The sequence below is a fragment of the Pangasianodon hypophthalmus genome, chromosome 10 (assembly GCF_027358585.1).
Source record: "Pangasianodon hypophthalmus isolate fPanHyp1 chromosome 10, fPanHyp1.pri, whole genome shotgun sequence".
In the NCBI taxonomy this organism is placed as follows: domain Eukaryota; kingdom Metazoa; phylum Chordata; class Actinopteri; order Siluriformes; family Pangasiidae; genus Pangasianodon; species Pangasianodon hypophthalmus.
Genome location: NC_069719.1, coordinates 25,651,095 through 25,676,863, shown reverse-complemented (window position 1 = coordinate 25,676,863; position 25,769 = coordinate 25,651,095). Strand labels below are relative to the sequence as shown.

Below are 25,769 nucleotides of genomic sequence, written 5' to 3'. Positions count from 1 at the left end.
AAAATCAAAAATATCCTATCAGTTGTACATATTTACGCTTTAAAATAAATAGAAATAAAAATATTTCTAAGTATAGCTGAATGTATATTATTCGAAGCTTATTTCATTCATCCCGTTGGAAATTTTCTTCCGGCATCACAGGTGACGCGTTAATGGGTGGAGCCAAACAGCATGTTCTGACCAATAGAAGAGTGAGAAAGGTAGAAATCCACGCCTTCTTTTATACGTCATCATTTCGGCGCGGGAGACAGGAGTTGAAAGCTGTGTTTAAGAGAATTGCCGCCAATAACGAGGTGAGTGCAAGAAAATAATAATATTAACACTTTATAACATTGTAGTTTCAGCGCTTCCACATGTTTAATTATGTAATTATTATTCCGTGGTAGTTTTGCGTGTATTCAATTGTGTGCATTTTATGTAACATGGTGGAATTATCCTTAAAATCAGCACAGTATTTAACGCAACGTTAGTGGATGTTGTTTTTTTTATCCGTTTTTGGTATCACAGAAGCATAACATTTATTCTTAACATGTTCATAATTATTAGATTATTTATCAGTTTACTTTCCAAGCTCACTATAAACCTGATATTTGACAGCATGGATGAAGAATTTCAGTGCACTGAGCTGTTTGTTTGTTGTTTGTTTTTGTTTGTTTGTTGTTCTTTATGCTTTAATATTCATATTATTTCCTTGCATTGAGATTTCTTTAGTTTTTTAATATGTTCTGAGTCATTGCTTTGTGTAGCAGTCATCCCCAGTCATTTGTGTGAATGCACGTGAGCTGGTGCACGTCATTGCACTTCCTTTTACTAGAACCGTGGGTTCTAATGCTACATCAATTGGACAATAACATCCATCCATCTATCCATCCGTCCATCCTCTGTACAGCGTATCCTACACAGGGTCGCAGGGAGCCTGGAGCTTATCCCAGGGGGCTCGGGGCACAAGGCAGGGGACACCCTGGACGGGGTGCCAACCCATCTCAGGGCACAATCACACACACACACCCACACCCATTCACACACTATGAACAATTTAGAGATGCCAATCAGCCTACAGTGCATGTCTTTGGACCAGGGGAGGAAACCAGAGTACCTGGAGGAAGAACCCCCGAAGCACGGAGCGAACATGCGAGAGAGAACTCCGTGCACGCAGAGCCGAGGCGGGAATCAAACCCTCAAACTGAAAAATTTCCTTAAGAGTGCACAATGTAGTGAAGAGTGTGCAGCACAGAATATCAAGTGCACTCCTGAAATCCCACAATGCACTGCAGGAGGTTGGCATCCAAACTGTGACACCCATAATGCACTTTGTGGTTTAGTAGAATAGTGGCCCGAGCTCCATTGTAGACTCTGGGATTGTTTAGAACCATGGTTCTTGCACAAAGCCAGGGTGTTTGGGATTTTTGAAATTTGCTACAGTCTTGGAAATCTATCATTAACCCATAATTATCAGAGTTGCCACACAAATAAATAATGTCAACTGGAATTTAATGACAATTTTAATTAAAAAAAAAAATTATATGTAAAATTTGAGCATGAATGTATATGTAAAATTGCTATGTAAGATTATTGACATTACTCCATGTTTTTTTCTTTTTGGTGTGTCGCTACAGGAGGACCTACGATGCCCTGTGAGAGGAAGCCGATGCGCTACGGCCACTCAGAGGGCCACACGGACGTCTGCTTTGACGAGCACAGCAAGTGAGTAACGCTGAAATTGAGAGACCGTCCCGCAGTGTATGGTGCAGTTCTGTCACTGAGAGGCTGCATGAATCTACAGACTGGGCTAGAAGGAAATCAGCCCCAGCCTTGCTCCTCTCTTCTCGCTTCTCCATACCATTCTGTGTGCTTTTCTTATGACCATTAGTGCTTCTGTTGTTGTGTTTCCACAAAATATTCCTCCTTAAGACATTTGTTAAGAGCTAATAATTTGACGTGGATGACAATTTTTATTTTTTAAATAAAGAAAATGAGAGGTGGAGTTTAACCCTGTGTGTGTGTGTGTATGTATATACACACCAGCTGTTCCTTCTCTCTTTGTCTCTCTGTTTTTGCTGCCTGTTTTTTCTCTCTTAGTCTGTCTGTGTGATTATATTAATCTGTTTTCTGTCTGTCCTAATCCAGTCATAACCTTTGTGATCTTTAAATGTATAAGTCAGCACTCTGTGTTTGCGTTGCTGTACTTACAGATGCATTGTTACGTGTGGAAGCGACGGAGACGTGCGCATATGGGAAAGTCTAGACGACGACGATCCTAAATCCATAAATGTCGGCGAGAAGGCCTACTCTGTAGCTTTGAGAGTAAGTCATCAGTTTGTTGATGCTCATCTGTATGAAAATGAATCAGAAAAATCTGTCCAACAAGCTGATAGCATCGATTTACAAGCCAAGATCCGGGTCGAATCGAAAAGAAAAAGGGTTAAAATTGTTTAAAAATTTGATGATAATTCGTGTGTGTGAGAGAGAGAAAGAGCGAAAGAGCAAGAGCTCAGATTTCTTTATGAGCTCGAAAGCATTAGACAACCTCCCATATTATTTCACAGGTATTATTTAATGTCGCAGAACTCAAAATTGAAATGTAGCTCAACTGAATCATAGTGAATCGATTCGGAATCAAACTGTATCATTGCTGAAGCGAATTGTATCGAATCAGTAGCGTTTTGAAGTGTATTGACTTGTTACGTTTTGTATTGTATCATAATGTGTAACGCTTCATCCTTAAGAGGGACATTCACACCCCTAGAAAGTACTCTAAATGTTAAATGATATGTCAGTACTATTTTTCAAAACTTAATTCAACTAGCTTTTACTTGTGCCATTTTTATTAATGCAGAGGTGCCAAAATTTACGGTTTAGCCAACCTGCTCTAGCGATAAGGGATGTGTCTGAAATCTACACACATCTGCTTTTTAAGATAAAACAAACCAATGCGCAGAACAAATTCACTGAAGGGGAAAGGGTAGAATTGACACAGGTCAGTTTTGAGCTGTCTTGTGAGCCAATAGAAAGCAAGTGGGCGGGACTGTGGTCTGTTTGGTCACATTTGTGCAAATGTGGGGAAAAAATGGCGCTTTTTTTTTTTTTTTTTTTTTTTTTTTTTTTTTTTTTTTTTTTTTTGGAAATATTGGCACCCTCATTGATGTGTTGAACAACAATCACAATCCAAAATGGTGCAATTAGATTCTCCCATCTTAGATAATAATATATATAACTCATTGTAACTCTGATTTGTCTCCTCTTCCAGGGTGGGAAATTAGTCACAGCCGTTTCCAACAACACTGTTCAGATCCACACGTTCCCCGATGGAGATCCCGATGGAATACTCACCCGTTTCACCACCAACGCAAACCACGTCGCCTTCAACTCCAGCGGCACACGAGTCGCTGCTGCCTCCAGGTAGCGCTAGTGTTCTGAAAATAGTCATGTTGGCACTTTTTCATCAAAGTTGCATTCTATCACTCGTAAAAAATGATTGTACACAAAAATTCCACAAATTCCTCAGTTTCATCTTTGGAGTATCTGTTCAATCAAATTCATAATATCTTAGCAACCTGAAAAAGCTGGTTTTGCAGTTAAATCATGAAAATCATTATCATCATTAAATAAGGAATAGTGTTTAAAAAAAAAAATCTAACATTCATTATTATTGATTTATATTGTATTATAAACGTTTTGCCATAATGCCTAGTACTACATATACACCTCATCATAGTAATAATATGGCATAATAACATAATCTTGTTTATGTGAATGTGTAAATATAGTAGCATTGACATTACAGGAGATCATTAGAGCCGTTGTTTATGGGGTCGTAGCTCTTGAAGGCCCTCTAGTGGCCGAGTCCTGCATGGCTTTATCACTGTATGATGGTGTTTGTGTTAGTGTAGAGAGGAAGAGGAGGTTGATCAGTTCGCAGTATTCGTGCTCTCACTAAGTGCATGACTGTTTGGATGTATAGATTTTTTTAAAATGGGAAACGTTGCGCACCATGTCACTCCATCGTTCCAGCCGTTTTCCTGCACTTGCTTTGTTTTGAATATTGATCAGACGTGCGCCAGCAGCTGAGGCCCGAACAGGTTATTTGATTTCCCTTCCTGTAGTGTTAGGAAATGAGTTCTGCCTTCATTTCCCAACTACGAGCAGCTTTTATATAATTTGTTCTCTCTCTCTCTCTCTCTCTCTCCCCGTATGTGTCTCAGTGACTTCCTGATAAAGGTGATTGAGGTGATGGACAGCAGTCAGCAGAAGACTCTACGTGGTCACGATGCACCTGTTCTCAGTGTGACCTTTGACCCCAGCGATGAGTATGTTGTAAGTGGAACAGACATTTTCCCTGCTCAGTATTTTTATCTATTATTTTCTTTTTAAATGCCGGCCACTATTTGTCTGGTGTGTCTTTTTTGTTCACGATTAGATAACATAAAATTGAAGAGTTTAGGGTTAAGGGTCTTGGTGATGGGGTTAACCACTGACCCAACAGTCCATTCACTGACTCCAGCTATTGAAATTTCAAAGCTTTAGAATCGATTCCATACAATGAAAACGATTCGCCTCGTGCAAAAACCCTGTTACATATTGTGTATTGCAGAAATGTCTGCGAGATACGATATTTTTTGTCTTATTGGCCAACCCTACAATTCAGGACTTGAAATGCAGGGAAGATTCTCTCCCATTGGTCCATTTGTCATACAGATGTATAGATGCAAGAACCGTAGAGAATACTGTGAACTGTTAGTTCTGGTCCCTGATTTGGGGAAAAAAAGTCATCAACATAAGCAATTGATAATGATCTCATACCCTAACAGACGATAAATAATAAATATCACTAGTATTCTATTGTAGCTAGTGACATGTTAATTAATTAAGAGTTCTGTAGCAGTATTATTTGATTGAAATGCTCGGAAGAAATATTTTTAAAGAAATCTTTTTTTGCTATTTAGTATATTTTATGGAGGTGTAACGATACACTCGGGTCACGATTGGTTTCACGATACTGGCTTCAAGATTTGATTTGATTGAATTCTCAGAATATTTCGACCAAAATTAGAATGAAGAAAAATTGTCTGTAAAGACTCCTTTTTTAGACTCTCATTTTTGACTGTATGAAACTAAATAAATAAAAAATGGCTACAAACAGAGGTCTAATATTGTAAACAAACCGTACTACGTACAATGTTCGCCATATCTTTAAAAAAATATAAATACTTCCAAAAATTTGATTGAATAAGCTCTGACCTAGGAAAAACGAGCACCGTAGCAGCATCTGAGGTGCCATTTAAAGCAAAAATAGAGCTCCAAAGTTGGCTAAAATGCCCGACTTCCACAATCACTTTCTTAGACACTGTAGATCTTGGCGGCACAGGACTGGTGCTGTTTGAAAGCTAATGAAGAGCTGTCCAAACGGCTATATTGTGATTGAGTAACTGTATAACGTATAATGCATGTCAGTTGTTGTGAGTTATTGGTCAGCGTGCTCTGTATACAGTATAGTGTATTTTAACTCTATGGGTTGTGCAGATTGGGACCTCTGGTGTTCAAACAGTGCAATAGCATTAGATGCAGAATTAATAGAATGCTGATTCCCATAGTGCACAGTCACATTTTTGCATCTCAATGTTTTTTGCATTGTGACACCTCTATTAATAAACCTTTTGATATTTAGTAAATGTTGTATGAATTGCTGATCAGTTACAGCCCTAATTCTGCTATTTTTGGTATTTGGTAAAATATATATTCTCCATATTTTCAGTATTTGTAACCATTGAAACCAAGGGCACGCCCACAATGTTTTTCCCAAACATTTAAAAAAAGGGAAATGATCTGAGGTTACACAGAGTGTGCTAACGGTGATTTAATCCTCCACAGGCCTCCTCCAGTTGTGACGGCTCGGTGGCCGTGTGGTCTATAGAGGAGCAGGTGAGGACTTTTATTGCTCTGTTTTCGTTGATTCCTCTGTTTTAATGTTTTTGAGAATGGGGAAATCTTTATTTAAGGAATACCGATAGCTCTAGAACCAGATAATGGTGTTTGTCGTATAGTGTATGTCTTATGTTTTTGTAACTAAGTGTGTAATTATTATCCTTTTATTATTTACAATTGTTTCTTCACTAGCCTATCTCTCTCTCTCTCTTTTTTTTTTTTTCCTCAAAACTAATAATGCAAAAAAAAAACATAGCTTGTCATGTTACTGAGAAAGCGTAAAGCCCTCTATCCTGGAGACTCTCCTGTGTCGGAAAACTGAGAGTTACGGAGCTCTGACATTGGAGGCTCCTTCCAAAAAGAAATAAAATCAACAATTATATACGTGTCTTTTAATCCGTTTATGTGGTGCATCCACAATATAAGTCCGTGTAGTGCAGTGTAGTTGTACATTTCATGCGTAAGTATAAAGAAGTCACAAATTTAGCTATAGATAACATATTTGAATTTAATTTGAAATGCTATACTTCTTTTTAATGTGAAATGCTATTCAACTTCATATCGAAATTATCGAACAGTTCTACTTTCAATTCATTTGTAACCCATTCTTTCTGTATAAGACTCAAGTGGCGAACTGGAAGGTGCTGCAGAAGTCGAGTGACGTGAGCAACGCTAAGTCTCTGTGCAGACTCGCATGGCAAGGATCTGGGAAGGTAGGAGCTCATATATGTGGCTTTAAGTTTAAATGCTACAGAGTTCGTTCAAGATCATGTCAAATTAATTGGATCTTTTAGGACAAATTAAGACAGAATTAGGAGAATGTTTCTATTACTCACAGGAATGACAGTGACTTCTTTCCTGCTTGCTTAGTCTTCTTGTAGCAGTGATCAGATCTATTTCTTGCTAGGATTTTAAACAAACAAAAAAAAGCTGTTTGGTCTTTTTGTGTGTGTGTGTGTGTGTGTGTGTGTGTGTGTAGCTGCTTGCAGTTCCAGTGGACACCACAGTACATCTGTATGAGAGAGACTCCTGGACTCATGTTGGCACTCTATCTGATGACCTTCTCACTCAGGTCAGTACGGTTTACAATGGAAATCAGTTGATAGTGGGTGTGTCTTATACTTTGGTATCTTAGTCACCCAAACATAAGACACGCCCCCTAAATTCTGCTGAGGAAAATATAAATATATATATATATATATATATATATATATATATATATATATATATATATATATATATATATATATATTGCTTGTACCTCCCTGTAGGTGTTTATTTGCCTATAACAGAATGTCCCGAAGTGTTTTATTCCTCTTATACCACAGTAATGTGCCAGCGCTAACAAGCTTTCATTTATTATAAAATGACCCATTATACTTTTAATCCATTTATAGTTACATTCAATGCTGTGGAACAGACGCAAAACGAGTTAGTTCTCTCTCTTGTTAATAAGACAAAGAAAATGCAGCTTGTGTCATTACCGAGAAAGCACAAGGCTAGTTACAGCTTTACATTTTACTTTTCGAACGTGCTGACACTGGAGACTCCTTACAGAAAGTGTCACCAGAAAAATTAATCAAAACCTTCTAGACCAATCAGATTTGAGAATTCAGCAGCGCTGTGGTGTAAGCGGGAATGATGACATAAAGGTCGAGTAGCTGTGTAAGTCACAACACTTATTAGAGAGGAAATTATTTAACAGTCTAGAAAAATAAATGCATTTCCAAGATCAAGAGTGTGATGTGTTAACAAATGTTTTGAAAATGGAAACAGATTATAAACTCTCACTCCATGACTTAAATAAACCTTTCATTCTAATGCCCACATTTATTTTTTCTAAACCTGTGGAAAGTTAGTGATGGGAAAAGTGCTGTGTTTTGTGCCAGAGTAATGTTAAGTCCATTGTTCAGGTTTTTCCTCCGCTCTGAATCAGCAGGTCGTTAACGTGGTGGTTTGGTCGCCGTGTGGGAAGTTTCTGGCAGCCGGAACAGTGGGAGGAACTCTCTCCGTTTGGGACGTTGAAGCGAAGCTGTGCATTGAGAGGTACTCAGGGTTTAATATGGTTTCCTGATGAGAAGAAGCTCTCCGAGTGCTTTCACATATGCAGCGTTCAGGCTGTTTGACTGCAATGTTGGAGTGTGGCTCGTTAGGCAATCAAGCAGACGGTTCGAGAGGTCTCAGTTCAGGTTCAAGTGAACTGTAGTGCAGTTCGATTGCAGGAGGAAGTGATTCAATTCCGAATCGAATCAACTGAAGGAATGAATCAAACATGCTTTGAATTTGAGCTGCAGCAGGTTTTTGTAGAAGTGAGCTGCTAAAATGAGCCACAACAAATACTATGTTTTCCTGATGTTTAGGCTAATGAAAGAAAAGAGAAAATTAAAAGCTGCATATGAAATACACGAAGCTGCTTATGTATACATAATAATTTACTTAGCGCCGACTCCATGTTCTCCATGCTCGGGTGTTTTTTTTTTTTTTTTTCCTTTCATTTTTACTTGCCAAAGGTTTGTCTTTCAGTCAGTGTTTTTGCTTTGGTCCATTTTATAACATGCCATGTCAAATCAAATAGCAAATGAACCACAAGTATCAAGTTCGCTCAGGATCGGACACAGTAAACAGACTAATATGTGTGAAAGCGCTCGTAGAGGTGTGGTTTTTAAAATTTCAGCAGTTATCAACACACTAACACTTAGATATTTCATTTTTAGCTTTACATTACATATCCTTAATTGATCTCCTGTTCATACCCTATGTGCTTGTTTTTTTTTTTTGTTTTGTTTTTTTTTTCCTTCAATTTCTGACCACATATTTTACTTGAAATGATATGACATTAAGGGTGGGACAAATTTATTTTTATATTTATTAAATTTATTTATGGAAAAAAAGCACTGAAAAAGACCTCTAAAATGTTTTTAGACATTAGACATATCTAATATTTTTAGACACTTAAAAATGTTTAAATCTTAAAAAAAAAAATTAATTTACATTTTTGAGATAATTTTTTTTTTTTTTTTAAGATTAAGCTGCTTCCAGGTAATTAGTGTAATTACTTATGAAGAAAGTACAAGTATCCAAGACATAATTTATCACAGTATTGCTAAAATATCACGTCGCTGTACTCCTTGTTCCCTACAGTTATCAAGTGCATTATGGGTATTTTGCGCCATCAGCATGCAGTGTTCTGGACACGTATTGCAGTGCACTTATTGTGTTATTGTGGGATTTCATGAAAGTACTGGATATCCACTCCTATGCTTTTAGATATGAATTTAAAATGGAAAAATCTCCCACGATGCTGTGTAGTGAAGAGGGTGGTGTTGTTGTACTCCATCTTGGTGAATTAGTGATCATGGAATTTGCTAACTGTTATCAGAAAAAGAAACTGATTAAAATGTTTGTTTCTTTATGTCTTTTCTCTTTAAGGCAGAAGCATGAGAAAGGCTACACGGTGTGCGGCATGGCCTGGCATCCCTCCGGAGGACAGATCGCTTACACGGACACCGAGGGCTGCCTGGGCCTGCTGGACGGCGTGTGTGCATCTTCCTCATCCTCCTCTTCCTCATCCTCCTCTTCCATTACCACGAAGAACACCACGGTTAGTCTCTCCATCCACTATCTCTATCATTCAGTGATGGATAATTCTTTAATAACAAACAGCTATTTTAATATAACTTATATATTTGAATTTGTTAATATTTATTAACACAAACGTTTGTATGTATACACAATAGCTAGTGTTATAAAGTATGAAAGCTATTGTAAATTCTTAAAATTATTTAGTATTTTAAATAAATTTAACAGCATATACTTATCTACTAAACAGTATTTAATCAATTGATTTGCCTAATTATATTAAATACCTTTTATAACACTAAATATTTAGTGTAATATTTAATAGTATACAGTATTTGTGATATTTAAATATTATTTAATTCAGTTTTATTATTCTAGATCCAAAAATACATTTGATTCCTTTCATCAGAATTTTATAAAAAAAAATATTGTAAATGATAAGTAATATATAATAAATTATATATTTTATAATAACCATCTTATCATATTCCAGATGAATACATTTAATTACATATACTCTAAATATATTAAAAGTATTGCAGTTTTTAAGAAGTATTACAATTTCACTGTATTTAATTGAATAATATTTTAGATTAGTTAATATAATTTGCGGGAGAAATTTTTTTTCTTTAAATTTTTAAGCCAAAATTCTAAAATTTACCGAAATGTGTGTTTCTGTTGTTTTAGTTCAGTATTTTGAAAAGGATGCGCAACATGACCTAATTAATTAGCACTCGTGAAACTGAAATACACACTCGCGAAACTGAAATACACACTCGCGAAACTGAAATACACACTCACAATCATCATTTACTCCTAACTGTTTTCCCTTATTCACATCATCTGTGTTTCATATGTGTTTGGTTTTCTTAAAACTGCCTGTTGAAAGCTGTGTATCTGTACTGTGTGTGTGTGTGTGTGTGTGTGTGTGTGTGTGTGTGTGTGTGTGTGTGTGTGTGTGTGTGTGGTCAGCAGGCTGCTGAGAGTAAAGAGCAGAACGGTTATGACGATCTGTTTGATGAGGATGACGGCGGCCTGCTAGATGAATGTCGGAGCGTCTCAGCGGGTGAAGAGGACGACGAGGTCCTCGTGCCTGCCGCTCGCAAACCGCGCAGCAGAGGGAACGTCCTGGACGATGACGAGAACTCTAGAGGTGCGAGTCATCCATCTGACATAATCTGTTATCAGCAAATAAAACTAATATTGATAATACTGACAGTGTTATACAGTATCACACTGCTGGACTGTAGAATGATGTCTGACAAAACACTAAGAAAACAGCACTTTTTGTTTCTTTCTTGTAATTATAATTAGCAATGTCCATATTGCATTATACAGCATCACACCTGCGAAGCGTAAGAAAAAAAATTTAATAAGTGTCTTCATTTTGTGTTGATCATAATCTATTATATACTAATTATGTGTGAGATTTTAAGTGATGTTTTTGCTCAGGTTCCTATATCCATTAAAACAAATGACTTCCTCATGGATGTCCTCTGATCTCCACTCGAAAACACCGCTCCTTTACAGACACCGGCTCGGTGAAGGTGGATCATTTAGCTGAGGATGATGGAGAGAGCGGCGTTTTGCCCGCTCCGGCGCCCCCCGTCGCAGCAGCGCCACGCCCGGTTTACGAGGGTCCCATGCCCACTGCGCCTCAGAGAGCCTTCCAGCCTGGCTCCACTCCAGCACACCTCATGCACCGTTTCATGGTGAGAAGGAAAAAGATAGGAGTTAGTTATGTGATAGGATAGTGTGATGGATGACAAGGAGCTGCAAATTGGGAAGGAAATAAAGATGGCACTTTATCAGGGCGTTAATAGATTAATTAATAGATTAATAGTTAATAATTAAATGCATATGGACAGTAGTCAAATCACAGGTTTATATTAATGACCTTGTACTATAGCTTATACGTTATCGTTTCTATGGTAACAACCCGCTTTCTGTGAGGGGCCGTTTATTTACTGTTTAATTTTGAAAGGAGTCTCCAGTGTCAGGACTTTATAAATGACATGGGAGAATGTTCAGGACGGCGCTGAAGCGTTATAAAGTTTTAAAAGCAGTGAAGTTAACATGTCGTGTGTGTGTGTGTCCTAAGGTTTGGAACTCGGTGGGTATTGTGCGCAGCTACAACGATGAACAGGATAACGCCATCGATGTGGAGTTCCACGACACTGCCGTCCATCACGCCATGCACCTCACGAACACACTGGAGCACAGCATGGCCGATCTATCCCAGGAGGCCGTTCTGCTCGCCTGCGAAGGCACCGATGAACTCGCTAGGTATCTTCTCTTCCGATTTAAATGCTTCATTTAACATTTTTACTAAAAAATATAACCGCATTCTGAAAAGTATTTTGCCTTATTACACTGTGCTTCATTTCTCTAATGAGCATGAAAAATCTTTTAGCAAAAGAAACAATTATACCATGTCTGCTGATTTTTTTTTTTTTTTATTTATTGATGATGTTTTATATTACCGTTTTGGGTTGTGTGTTGTTTCCAGTGCACAAGTGCTCTGTGCACTATATGCACTGCTCATGACCTGGTTAAATCTGCTGTGTTCTTCCCAGCAAGCTGCAATGCCTGCACTTCTCCACATGGGACACGAATAAGGAGTGGATAGTGGACCTGCCGAAAGGCGAGGACGTGAGGACGCTGTGTTTGGGACAAGGCTGGGCGGCGGCGGCCACCAGTGCCATGCTGGTGCGTCTCTTCTCCATCGGCGGCGTTCAGAGAGAGATTTTCAGCCTCCCGGGCCCTGTAGTGTGCATGGCTGGACACGGGGAGCAGCTTCTTATAGTCTATCACAGAGGTATGAAGATTGTGTGTGTGTGTGTGTGTGTGTGTGTGTGTGTGTGTGTGGGGGGGGGGGGGGTGGGGGGGGGGGGGGGGGGGATATTGATTCTTGGCTGCATGACAATTCTGTGTGTCGTAAAAGTTTGACTTGGAAACAATATTTCGGTTGCGTGTAAGGGACTGGGTTTGACGGCGACCAGGCTCTCGGGGTGCAGCTTCTGCAGCTCGGCCAAAAAAGGAAGCAGATCATCCACGGTGAACCTCTGCCTCTTTCCCGCAAGTCCCACCTGACATGGATGGGCTTCAGTGCAGAAGGTAAGTCTCATTGAATGATACTAATAGATGAAAGAGTGGACCAGGTTTTACTGGTCCGTGAATGTGGGGAAAAAAACCAGAATGACGAACCGGAATCGCAATTCAAAGCTGTTACGAAGTTATTAGCATTATAACACTGTGTTCGGGGCGCAGGAACACCATGTGCCGTGGACTCGGAGGGCGTGGTGCGCATGCTGAATCGCTCTCTGGGAAACACATGGACTCCTGTATGTAACACCAGAGACAACTGCAAGAGCAGGTCGGATCATTACTGGGTGGTCGGAATCCACGAGAATCCCCAGCAGCTCAGGTGAGACTCTTTAGTGCTGTAAGGCTTTGTTTGATTTGTTTTTGTCCTGAATATTTTACTGTCTAGTGACTTAAAGCGATGACCAGAAAACCAATCCAGCATGTAATCAGATGAGGGATTTCGGTTCCAGGCCATGCCACTCCTTCAGAAAATATGTGCCTACTTTATGATAATTAAATGTAGTTAAGAAGAACATTACAGCTCCATAACCCGCCCACTCTTGCTTCATGTAGTGCGGAAAAAAAAAGTTTTCATTCCTTTCATATATTTGATCATGGCAATAACGTCTCAGAAAATGTTGTTCAGTTTAGGACTTAAGATTTAAGAGTTTCTCTGAGTAGGTCAGTGTGTCCAGTGCATGTGCTCTACATCCCACACTGTTTTCCAAGCCATTGTGCACAATCGTTGTAAATCCCCAGATTTTTGAATCCAGCTTCAGTAAGAAAGGTATTATTAAAGGTATTCGAGAACATGTATAAATAAATAAAACACACCACAGCAGCTGTTCCCGGAGAAGAATAAACAACAGGGTGGTGTGATGTGGCCCAATGAGAAGCAAAAAGAGTTTTATTCCTCTTATACCACAGCAAAAAAATCATACTTTTATGTGTTTATAGTTACATTTAATGTTGCGGATCCGGGTTGGTATTGTATTGTATTATAGCAGAATGAGACAAAATAATACTTTCAACAATTGACTTCCTGTAGAAGATCACTCAGGACTAGAATTAGGCCACAGGTGACTGTTCTTGACGAGTTCTGCATGCCAAACCGAACTCCTAGAGGATGAGATAAGGAGTTAAGGGGAACAATGACAGAAGGGCAGGGTGATCAAAGCAGTTTCACTCAGTGTGTGAGCACGTCACCCTTAGGAAGTTCCCATGCAGCAGTATATTTAAGCAATATTGCTCGAGCAAGAGTGTGGTTCTTCTGAATATAGGTGCGGCTGGGATTCGGCCGTAGGTGATCACATTCAATATAACTGTACGATTGCAAGAGCGATATTGCTTTTATACAGCAAGTCTCTAAACAAGAAATTAATATTGAGTGAGTGACATTTCGGACACAATATGGCCAAATGTTTTGTTTATTTTTGCCCCATTAGCAAGAAATAGATCCTGAAAAAGCCACACTCACTTTATAACACATCGACTAGCTGGCTAGCTAGCTCTGAGCAATTTGTACATTCCAGTTAAAGGTGCTTCCGGTAAAATCGCCGTCCATTCTTCCTTTTTATCTTCATTTGATGAGATTTCATATTTTAATTCAGAAGTTATATTCCTGAAAAGTATCGTTTGCCATGTCGGCTGTTGATGTCGCTAACTTTACTGTAGTAACGGTTTCAAGCTGGGGTTTGTACGTGGTAAATACAAACATGCGGAGTGATACACAAAGGAAAACATCCCAATGTGGTTACAGGAAATATAGGTACTCTTGGAATGCCGCTCAACCAATCAAATTAGTGGACCGGAACTAACTGTTGTATAAAAGGTCATATTCTGTAAAAGCGATATCCTTAACTTGTGCATTACCGTTGAAATTGTTCACCATGAAAAATAAATTGTTTACCATGAAACGACTTTATTAACTAACTATTTTGTTTGCAACCCAGTAGCTAAAAGATAATCGAATTGTGATTTCTTGTAAGACTTCCATTAAACATTCATTTTGTCTTGCAGATTCTTGCTTTGCTAAGATATCAGACCTGTGTGAATAATAAGATTAAAAAGTCTTCTGACTATAAAGATGGCTTGTGTATGTTGACTTGTATCTGGATGCTGTACATACTGGAATTCTTCTCTAGTCCTCCTCGTAGGTTTTTATGCTCAGACCCAATACCATTCTCTAGAACGTTCTCCTCTGTTGACACTCATTGCTTTGGCGTGCCAGTACTTTTCATGGACATTGAAAGGGAAAGTCATGTGACTTTCACTAAAACTTGATTATTAAGTTGACCGTTACTGGTCAGTTTGAGAATCCACGGTTACTTTTAGGCTTCTTTTGTTAGTCAACTCGAAATTCCACAGGAATTCTCAAATGCTTCTTAATCCTCTTCTCAGTCTCATGACTTGAGCCTACACTCACCCACCAATTTCCAACAGTTAGACTGGTGAAATGGACTATTATTATTATGTGATAGTGGGAAGTTTGTAGGATATTCTTCTCTACACTGATTTTGGCTTGGTAGTTTTTGTTTCCCTACATGTTTCTGTAGGAAGTTTTGTCATGAACTTAACATTGACATTTTTTTTTTTTTTTAAGTTGACTGATATTGATTGTCTTCAGATTCCACAGGTTTTATGTGAACCATTCTGTCAAATTTTCTTCCCCCCAGTCACACTGGCTTCATTTGGTACTGCGTTTTTCTTCAAAAACTGGGACTTAAACTTAAACACCCAGTTTGAAATTATCTGGTTTCCTTCACTTAGGTCAGCTAGAGAGCCCTATTTTTTGCTCAAGAATAGATGTTTTGTGGCAATTTTTATTTGTCCATTATTTGTCAACTCTATTGGCTATTTTTAAACTTGGTCCAAAAATAGGGTTTTTATAATTAAGTAATGTTCAGTTAATAAAAAGAAGTTCAGGGCCTAGTACATTTGAATAATAAACCTTTGCTTTATCCCTGTAATACAACGTCACCACTAGGTGGAACAATTTCTGTTGTAGCCTAGAGTTAATCTAGCTAAATGGAAGTGATATAGACTTTAGCAGTTCGTGGAATATAAATACACAATGCATAAAGTGAAATAATCAATATTCTAATTGTCTATTCAGCTTTTAGCGTAACATGTTATCCCCGAATCCATTTTTTTGCTCTTGCAGTGGAAAATTTTGGAATTTAAAGGCACTCATTATTTCCCCGACCTGGAAAAGTATAGACACGGTTTGGAAAGTTTAAAAAAGCAGTCATAAACTTGAGGCAATAATTAGTTTATTATTCCTGTTAAAGTCTTAAAGCCTGTTGGAAAATGTTGTGCTCTTGTGTTTTAAAGTTGAAGAGGTTGATCTGCTCTCTGTGCTCAGGTGCATTCCCTGTAAAGGATCCGTTTTTCCCCCGACTCTTCCTCGTCCTGCTGTGGCCATCCTGCCCTTCAAACTGCCCTTCTGCCAGACCAGCACGGAGAAAGGCCAGATGGAGGTGTGTGTACTGTTTGTTTTATTATCAGCCACTATTGCCATCTGCTCAGGCCGGGAAGGAAGTGCAATAAAAGATGTTTTCCTGTAATACTGGTCTACACCTGTCAGGCCGGTGTGGGCAGGTAGGCAGATACTGACTGAGACTCTGACATGGACGCTCTGGTCTAAAATCAGCTGGGAAACTGTTATTTCTGTTCTAGTTCAGAGATAAGATACATGAGGGTGCTGGTGTTGGTTCCGTAATAATTTAGCACTTTCCTACAAATCCGAAAGCCTGCCAGGCTGTGTTCCAAATGGAGTTTAAAGATCATGTGGGTTATAAAATCGGAGGTTTTGTAAGATTAAGCGCATGAACAGGGTGAACGGTGGACCTGTTTGTGTGCTTTAAAGATCTGGAACACACTCCAACATTCATCAAGCCTCCAGTATTATAAGTTTTAACGATTCAACCCCATTTTCTCTTTTTATTAAAAATAATAAATTAGTCATTCAGTCAGTATGACTAAATCCAATCATTCGATCTACTGGAATCAAGTTTTTCTTGCCTTTTTTTTTTCCATACAGCAGTGAAGACAATACTATGTTTTGCTAAATTTTGCAGCTCAGAAGAAAAACACGTTTTAATGAACCTAGACAAGGGGTTTGGAAACTGAAGAGGGTAGAAGTGTGTGTGTGTGTGTGTGTGTGTGTGTGTGTGTGTGTGTGTGTGTGTGTGTGTGTGTGTGTGTTCAAAGCCTCTCTCTCTCTCTCACACACACAGTCTTTGCTACTAGTTAATGATACTGTCTTCTTTTCCTTTCTTTTAATTTTAATTTCGAGTACTTCTGAAATGCCAACTTCTAAAATAAAAACAGCAAGATACAGATTTCAGACTTCGTGGCCTTCATGAGTGTTAGTGGTCAAAATGTTTGAGAAGTGCATTAGTGCTCTAGAAACAACTACAGGTGAGGACTATGCAAAGCTTTCATTATTATTATTATTATTATTATTATTATTAATTTTTTTCGCCCCACACCCCAATTTGATCTTGCTAATTCCCACCCACCAGCCAACTCTCCCCTATCACACAACAGCTACCAACCAGGGAAGGTCAAAGGCTAACATGTGCTTCCCCTGAGACGTGCGATGCCAGCCAACCGCCTCTTTTCGCACCGCTGCTTATGCTGCGGAGGACAGCACTATCTGCCCTCTTCCGCATACATGAGCTCACAGATTCCCCACTATTTCCGAGTGCTGCTGTGATTGACAGGGGAGAGGGTGTATGCATGACCAGTTTTGCTGCCTCGACTCCCGGTATAACTGTGGCACTGTCAGGATCTGAACTTTAATATCGAAAGTTTATCAAAATGAAAGGAAACGCGGGTACTGTGGTAAAGCTTTACATTAAGCTTCAGTTTTTATCCGTCATTGTGGCTTCATTTTACTCATGACACAAACATTGATTAATGTAGCTTATTTGCTTTCTTATTGCTTTGTAAATGCTACTTACAGTATGGTGTATTAATGCTGAAGTTCATGATTTGTCAACTATAATAATGGAAGCTTAGTGTAAAGCATTACTGATAATGCCACAATGCACGAATAACATCCAATCAGCTACTTACGATATGTTTACGATGTCTTTGCGAATGTGTCTACAGGAGCAGTACTGGCGCTCGGTGCTCTTCCATAATCACTTTGGCTTCCTGTCGTCCAGCGGTTATGAGATGGACGAGGAGAGTCAGAGGCAGCAGGAGAAGGAGCAGCAGGAGCTGTTGATGAAGATGTTCGCGGTAAGTTAGTTCCTGTTTTCACTTACGTTATAGCAGCTAAGCAAAGTCGGAAAAAACATCCTCTGTCCTGATGACTTGCGTCATACGTTTTAATTTGCAGCACTCATTAAACCAGTGTTGTTTCCTGTAATAATGAATGAAACAGATTGATGTTATCTTGTTACTTCTCTTCAGTATATTTAATACGACAGCAGCAGATTTTCTTTTTTGGCAGTTCACTTCAAATTTTTCAAAGGATTTGAGTAGAAAAGTAACGTGTTCAGTTTTCAAGTTTGTATTTCGTGGTGTTGTGCGTCAGCTGTCGTGTAAGCTGGAGCGCGAGTTCCGCTGTGTCGAGTTGGCTGAGATGATGACGCAGAGTGTGGTGACGCTCGCCATCCGCTACGCTTCACGCTCCAGGCGCATGCTTCTTGCTCAGAGGCTCAACGAGCTCGCTCTGGAGAAGGCCAGTCAGCTACAGGAGGAGGCGGAGCCAGAGGAGGAAGCAGCCTATCACAGCCAGGCACAAAATGCAAGGTACTCTGAGAATGGAGTTTTTTTTGTTTGTTTGTTTGTTTGTTTGTTTACAGGAGCTGTAATGTGTAAGTTTAATTGTTTTTATTGGTGCTTAGACTGTAAAATTATATGTTGCAGCAGCACTGAGGAGACCAGAAATCTGTAATTAGTGCTGTTTGCTCATGTCCTACCACATGTAAGTGGTTGATTAAAGGTGCAAAAGTCGATTACTTTTTATTCCTTACTTACACGATGAATGAAAAATAAAAAAGAAGAATGGGTTTAGCAGAACCTGTATGGAAAACTAACTTCTGGTCCGGAATGTTTGTGTTTGGATGCGTCATTTTATACACATTATATGGGCTACCTAAGATCCTGGGGGCGGAGCTTCGTGAACATGGGCGGGAATCATTCAAATGTCAAAACCACCTAATCTTGAAGAAAAAAAAAAGACTAATCTTACCTAAGGCACCTTTTAAAATGGTTGTTTATGTTCATTATGGGAAATTAAGATAAGTTCTTCTCATTGCTGTTTGCAGATTTAGTCAAGCCAGTCGAGTCGCCAGACACTCGAGCAGCAGAGCAGCACAGGAAGACTGCGATGAAGAAGAGCAGGAAGACGAGGAAGAGCCGATGGAAGCAGAGGAAGAACCGGAAAGCAAAAAGTCACGTAAGTGTGCTGTTTATACTGTTATTGTTTATTAGGAGCATGTAAAACTAACCCAGTCCGAATAGGGCTTAAAGGACAATTAAAGAGGATTATGTTGTTATCTTTAGAACCCCACTGAATGCAACTTATTCATCTTTTCACTTTCCTTAAATCATAACTCTATCACTTTATTGCTCGTACAAATATTGGGCCTCATTTATCAAACTGTATATGAATCAATTTCCTCGTAAATCCTAAATCGTAAGCATTTACACAAAGACTGTGGTATTCGTGAAACTTCATGAATCTCAGTCTTTTATATTAATGACTTAAAAGAAAGCAGTCCAAAAAAATCTATAAATGAAGAGAAATAACACTAGCCATTCAAGTAGGACAAAAGTAATGGCACCCTTTAACAGGATGCCCCTGTGGTAGCGGATGCGCTGCAATGGCTAAGCTGCATTACTGGACGATTTAGAGCGCGTTGCATGTAGGAGGCACTTTTTTACTGTTGAGTCTTCGTTTTGTCCTTTTCAGCTCTGTATGAGCATTGCCTTTTATGGACTTTTGTGGGCGTCACTAAATGCAAATCAGCTCTACTACGAACACTCTTGGTAATTTACGGCTGAATGTCGATAAAATGTCGATAAATAAAATTATCGTGGGATCGAAATGATTTAAGATTGCGATTATGTTGTCTGAGATTTTCATCACTGAGTAGTGTGCGTAATAATGTGTTTATATAACATATCTACTGCACTGCATGTTATTTACAAGAGAAGCATTTTTAGGCTTTAATAGCTACTCAGTTGGGGTTAGAGTTTAGTACTGAGCTTATAGAAGATTGTGAGTGATGTATTGTGCTAGCAGCACTGGGCTTATATTAGTGTTGTGCTTTACAACTGAGTTCATGTGAAGTGTTAAGTAGCAGGTAAATGGAGCCGCTTCTCATCTGGCTTTGGGCGTTTCATTTCTTGAAATTTGTTTCACGGAAGCCATGACTGTTTGCTCTGACCAAATATGTATGTCTCTGGAATGTTGCGTTTCAACCCTTTACTGTTGTTTGAGTGGCCAAAAAAGAAAATGAATGAATATATATATATATATATATATATATATATATATATGACTATGTGGTTTTGGTATTGCAGGTGTGAATCCGTTCAGTAAAGGCACAAAATCACCTGAAAAACCTTCCATCAAACCAGGTGAGAGGATGGCCTTTACTTTACTGCTTTATTTATTTATTTTTTTTAAATCATATACATCAATACATCTATGTTCGTTATTGAGGAAGGAGATGAGGTACCAGAAGGACCAGGAGAGAAAAAAAAAAAAAAACATAGCTTTGAGCTTTGCCCTGTCCAAATCTTTTTCTTTCCTTTTTACTCTTTATGCGTATACCCAAAAGGCATTTTGATAGTTTTGCCAGCTGTTTGGTTGCTGCACTGTTTAAAAATAACAGTGACAAACCAAAAACGAAATAACTTCAAGCCAGTTGCAGCAATGTGATTGACCTGATTCTATTGAGACTTGCTGAAATGAACGTATCTGATTGGATGTAGTATCCCAAACCTCCCAGATCTTTGAAAAATCATGAAAAACATGGACTGCCTTTCATACTCTGAAACATTAGCTCAAAATAATACTATATTTCTTGAGGAAGAGTCATTGAACACACTTATCCTTTACGCATTTTGCGTAAGATTTTGCGTACGAACTCCACATTTTAACGTATGCTGTTAAGAGTTTTCTCAAAAACACATAAAAAGAGCAGTCTTTTTTTTTTTTTCTTTTTCCTATCAAAACAGCAGATATGCCAATTAATACGTGAAGCTAGAATGATTGACAGTTACTTATATGTTTTGAACTCTCCAATATTAATCGACACATCGGAAGCTCCGCCCCTTCCCCTCTTCTCCTCTCCTCTCGATTTTTCCACTTGAAATGCTTTGACGCAGTGTCGTCACGTTCTATCAAGCTAAATGGTGAAGGTTTTGAGTGCATTAATGTGTAAAATTAGATTTTTGTTTTGTTGATTGTTTTAAATAATATTTTTTCCTCTCACAGTCAGCAAAGAAGGCCGTGTGAACCCCTTTAAGGTGAGACCAGTATGCACTTTTGTTTGCATCTAAGTATTTTTTTGTTGTTTTGTTTTTATGAATTTATATACAAGTGATATCCAGTGAGAAATGATTACGTGCTGTGTTTGGAACGAGCAGGTCAGTGGATCAGGAAAGCCGTCCACGTCTTCATCACCGCAGCCCAGAGCTACTAACGTTCTGGACAACATGACGGCATCCAACAGGAAACACACATCGTCCAGTAAAGCTCCAGTGCTAAAGCCTCTGGCACCAAAACCACGCTCCAAGGTAGCTATGTACACACACACACACCCACACACACACAATGTTCCAAAACCCTGCATCTCAGCCACAGCTTGTCAGCTTTTATAAGCCTCACTTTTGCCCTGTTAGATGTAGTCTTTACTGGCACCTTGTGTTATCTGTCACCATAAAAAAAAAAAAAAAAAAAAAAAAAAACACAAGATAAATACACTCAGTGACCTCTTTAATAGGAATACCTGGTATTAAAACAATAAAATGAAAGACACATGTTTCAGTGAGAAACGGCAGCAAAAACGTGCACTTTTCACTCTCAACCCAGAAATGTGTGTGTGTTATAAAGCTGTGTTCTGTGTGTGTTTCAGGCTCAGGCTACATTGCTGCAGATGAGCACGTCTAAAATAGCTTCTAAGAAGCCGGAGGAGAAGGAGATGGAGAAACCGAGAGCAGAAAAACCTGAGAAACCAGCAGCAGCACCTGGAGACAATGTGGAGAACACCAGGTAAGAGCAGGACAGTCATGTCTATGAAAATTTATTTTATTTTATTTTTTCTGTAGTTGTTTTATGGTTTGAATTTTTCACTATATGATAACCTTGTCTAAAAATATTACAGTTTCACTGTATCATGGTATTAATCTGCCATTTAAAAACACACAAGCTGGTGGTAGATGTAATTCGTTGTACAAAATTCTCTTTGCATATCCTTGTTTATGAAAATCATATCCCCTAATTGTTGGTCTTTCTTAGAAGGATAATTTTGAGAAAGACTTTTCCATAAAATCTCTTACACTGTCAGTATTTATCACACGCTGAAACCAAAAAACACTGTAACGAAGTTCCTCCGCTTTTACTTTTGACGTACAATTGTATTTTTTGCAGTACAATTATATAATTTGAGGGGTTTTTTTTTCAATACCCATCAGTTTCTAAGTGTTACGCTGTACTCTTTTGTATCTGTCTCATTAAATATTGATTTTGTAATTAATTTTTCTACTCAGACCAAAGACCGGGTTCCAGTTGTGGCTCGAGGAGAACAGGAAGAGCATTCTCGCTGACAAGCCAGACCTGGAGGAGATGGACATCATTAAAGAGGCCATGAGCCGCTTCCGTACGCTGTCAAGCGAGGAGAGGCTGGTGAGACTTTAACTGCATCGTTCTTATGCTTATTTATGCGCATAGCCGCTGCTGCTATACATCACAGTGCAGATAAACACGCTTGGAGGAAAGCGCTGTCCGCCCTCTTCCGCATACATGAGCTCACAGACGCCTACGATTGGCTAGTGTCACTCTGATTGACACTAGCCAGTATGTCCCTCCTACCCAGACATCACAGCCAGTCTGTGCAAAATGGCACGTATCTAAGGCCATAATACGTATATGTAGGAGTATAAAAGTGTGTAAATGATATCATAACATAAATACAGTCCAGATGAGGAAATTGTTCTAAAGTACAGGTACAGATTTGTTTTTTGTGTGTTTTTATATGTGAAGAGCCTGCTACATCCACAATCCTTGCACGTCGCTGAAATGTCACGTTTTCATATCAGATGTTTCTGCCTTCCTGAGACGGATGGTGGCATTCAAAATTCATTTAACCTGTAACAGGGTTAAACTGTTTCCCCTTCAGGTTTCTGTCTCTGGGGAGCTGACGCATAAACACAAAGCTTATAGGCTGATATTTTCCTTGAAAACACACCAAATAGGTCTTATCTAATCGACTACGTTTGGAGTAAGGGGTAAATTTAAAATGGCATTAATTTTTTTTTTCCTGCTATACTTCTCAGTTCGTGACCCTGCACTCTATCGGCTACTCCGCTCAGGGCAGAACACACTCGAAACACACCTCCCAGATACACGATGAGGGAGCTCGGCCACCGTGTCGCTCTGGAAACGTAGCCCGGGGGGTGTTTATTGGATGCGCTCATTGATCTTATGTTAATGTAGTGGTGAGGAGGAGGCACTGGGCTCGGAGAGGCTGAATGAACAGAACAAGTGATGAAAGGCGAACGTGTGCAACAGGCTCTGGCTCTCATAAATGAGCCGTGTGTGGGTGACTCATTCCCGGGGCTGTAATGTCCACCGCTTTTGCCACCTCACTCAGGAAGCGAAAGCGTCTGGACCGGCTCTGTCGATAGTGATTAGAGTTTGAATTCGTATCTGTCCTGTGCACGTGTGGCGCAGATATGTGCCGATAATTCGTTACCATGTGGTTTAACCTCAATGTCTTTACGATTTTTTTTTCTTCATCTTTTAAAAAAATGCTGTCTACCTAGGTATCCTTTGCTCGCATGAAGCAGTTTTGACATATCACCCACCCCTAACGTCTATATATTGACAACCGCCCAAATACATTTGTTCCGTTTAAAGAAAAAAAAAAAAAGCACATGCATTTTGTGGTTTTTTTTTAATAATTCTGATAAAAGACCATGCCTTATTTCCAACATGGTGGTGACATGAATGCGGTGAGGGGTCAGGGGTCACAGGGAGAGAAAGAAAGGTAAAGAATGAGAGAGCAGGAGGAGAAAGGGATAAGGAGGAGGGGCAGAGCAGCAGAAACACTAACTAACTACGAGAAGAACAGTGTTGATCTGATAAAGATTCCCCTTTCTTATTAATGCTTGGCCATTAATTACCCAGTTTCATTGCTAGCTATTAACTTTCACTTAATAAACTGTGCCCGTGCACATTCACGGTCCAACGACCATTTTCTCTAGCTAGTTTACATTTATTTCCCTTAGGGCTTGTAGCTGATTATTAGTAGGTCACATGACCATAACATATGTAAGTCATACCTGTGTGAGGAGCTCAGTAGCTTACCTAAAGCCCCTGGAAGCATTGCTTCTCCGACACATCCTTTTAAACGTTGTCTATTGTCGTGTCTTTTATTGCTCAGTGTTTTAAACTCATCCAAAGCCTGGTTTCGTTTAGGTTTCACCAGATGATGGAGAAGAACGAGAGCTTCCTGGAGTGTCTTAGTGAAGGGAAAAAAAAAAGAGCACAAAACCTATCCTTTCCCACTGGATATAACACATTATTTACCAGCATGTCAATTCAGACAGGAAGATATATTACTGTAATATATAAACACCAAAACGCTATTCCAATCCGAACAGGGTTTTAGTGTTTATTTCTAATATCTGTCAAATATCTGTCATATTTATTGGTCATATCCATCAGTTCAGCTTTTTTTTTTTTTTTATCACGCTGCTTGTGGTGGTAGTTTTTTACATGGTTTCTGTCTCAGCTAGGGTTGTTAAGGTGTCACGGTGTATGATTGGACCGTTACCTCACTGTTGACGTTAGGTTAAGGACAGATTAATGTGCAATTCCGAAAGCTATCAAATACAAAAAAAGAACATGGCATCGATGACCAGAACCAGAACTTTGAGAACGTCGTCCTCAAAAACAGTTATTTTAGATAGGTCCAAATCAGTAACATGAACTGTTTTCTTTCAAATTAATTGTTTTTTTGTTTTTTTGTTTTTTTTAAACACGGGAGCACATTAAAACACATGACTCAAATGCACGCTCATATTCCGATAGCAGAAGTAATCAGATGTAAAGGTTTACATGACTATTCTTCTTCTTCTCGTTAAAGGATTTTTCAAAGGACTACCCACCTGATTATGAACGGATTTTGAGGCCACATGTAAACAGAGCTACTGAACGCAAAATTTCAAATTGTGCATCTTCCCTTTTCAGAAGTGGACGGAGAAGGCGAAAGGCTCGACTGGAGAGGGTGCAGACCTCAAGAAAAGAAAGCGAGACGAAGAGGGGAATAATGAAGTGGACGAGCAGGTGGATGCGGATGAAAACAGCGCAAAGAAGAAAAAGCCTTTGGACACTTCAGCTAAGCTTTCGGCGTTTGCTTTCAACAAGAATTAATACTCACGTTTAGTGTTTGCTTTTTTTTTATTTTTATTTTTAATACTTGCAAGTTCTTATAAATGTCTATTTTCTTGTAAACTTCAAAAAAAACTAAACTAAAACTTTACAATAACCCTTGCTCTTTTTTTTTTTTTTTTGTCTTATTCGTTTGTTTGTACATATTTCTGTGAACTGTTTAACTATATATGAACCTGAAGACAAATAAAATGTTGACTTTTATAGTGTTTATAATGAAACACTGTAGTTGCCATTTTACTAATATTTGGTTTATTGATGGAGTAAATTAATCCCGCCCCATGGTTCTCAGTGTGAAATAAGGGCTCATCTTTTTTTTTTCCTTTTCTTTTTTCTGGGCCTCCTAAAAGAGTACTGCTCTGAGCCTAAAAGCTTTTTCATAGTGTGGTTGTGGTCATGGACAGCCACTTTCAAAGTTGTCACGCTTGTTAAACTGGGTTACGTTTTTCCACAGTCTTCAACTGTCCAGTTTCAGAGTAGCTTCAGATTCGTGTTCTCGGCTGACAGGAGTGGAACCTGATGTGGTCCTCTGTTATTG

The 25,769-nt window shown here is 38.9% G+C and overlaps 1 protein-coding gene across 2 annotated transcripts; it reads left to right on the top strand.

The window, feature by feature from the left end:
* Positions 1 to 74: 74 nt before the first annotated feature.
* wdhd1 (WD repeat and HMG-box DNA binding protein 1) lies at positions 75 to 25,435 on the top strand. Of its 2 annotated transcripts, none has more exons than XM_026926034.3 (26): positions 75 to 293; positions 1,617 to 1,704; positions 2,193 to 2,304; positions 3,248 to 3,399; positions 4,203 to 4,314; positions 5,869 to 5,919; positions 6,543 to 6,635; positions 6,902 to 6,994; positions 7,862 to 7,968; positions 9,352 to 9,523; positions 10,474 to 10,654; positions 11,032 to 11,213; positions 11,603 to 11,787; positions 12,078 to 12,319; positions 12,481 to 12,618; positions 12,772 to 12,928; positions 15,953 to 16,067; positions 17,707 to 17,838; positions 18,137 to 18,354; positions 18,873 to 19,003; positions 20,134 to 20,190; positions 21,053 to 21,084; positions 21,205 to 21,354; positions 21,693 to 21,829; positions 22,327 to 22,462; positions 25,031 to 25,435. In XM_026926034.3, the coding sequence occupies exons 2-26, from the start codon at positions 1,628 to 1,630 to the stop codon at positions 25,211 to 25,213; spliced, it is 3,345 nt and encodes a 1,114-aa protein (XP_026781835.3). In that variant the 5' UTR covers positions 75 to 293; positions 1,617 to 1,627; the 3' UTR covers positions 25,214 to 25,435. The 2 variants fall into 2 exon arrangements, with proteins under 2 accessions (XP_026781835.3, XP_026781837.3); XM_026926036.3 differs by having other exon boundaries at positions 76 to 293; positions 10,477 to 10,654.
* The last annotated feature ends 334 nt before the right edge of the window (positions 25,436 to 25,769 follow it).

Coding starts and splice junctions, on each gene's coding strand:
- wdhd1 (XM_026926034.3), top strand. CDS start 1,628: ATGCCCTGTGAGAGGAAGCCGATGCGCTACGGCCACTCAGAGGGCCAC. Junction 1,705..2,192: donor TGCTTTGACGAGCACAGCAA/GTGAGTAACGCT, acceptor CTGTACTTACAG/ATGCATTGTTACGTGTGGAA. Junction 3,400..4,202: donor CGAGTCGCTGCTGCCTCCAG/GTAGCGCTAGTG, acceptor TATGTGTCTCAG/TGACTTCCTGATAAAGGTGA.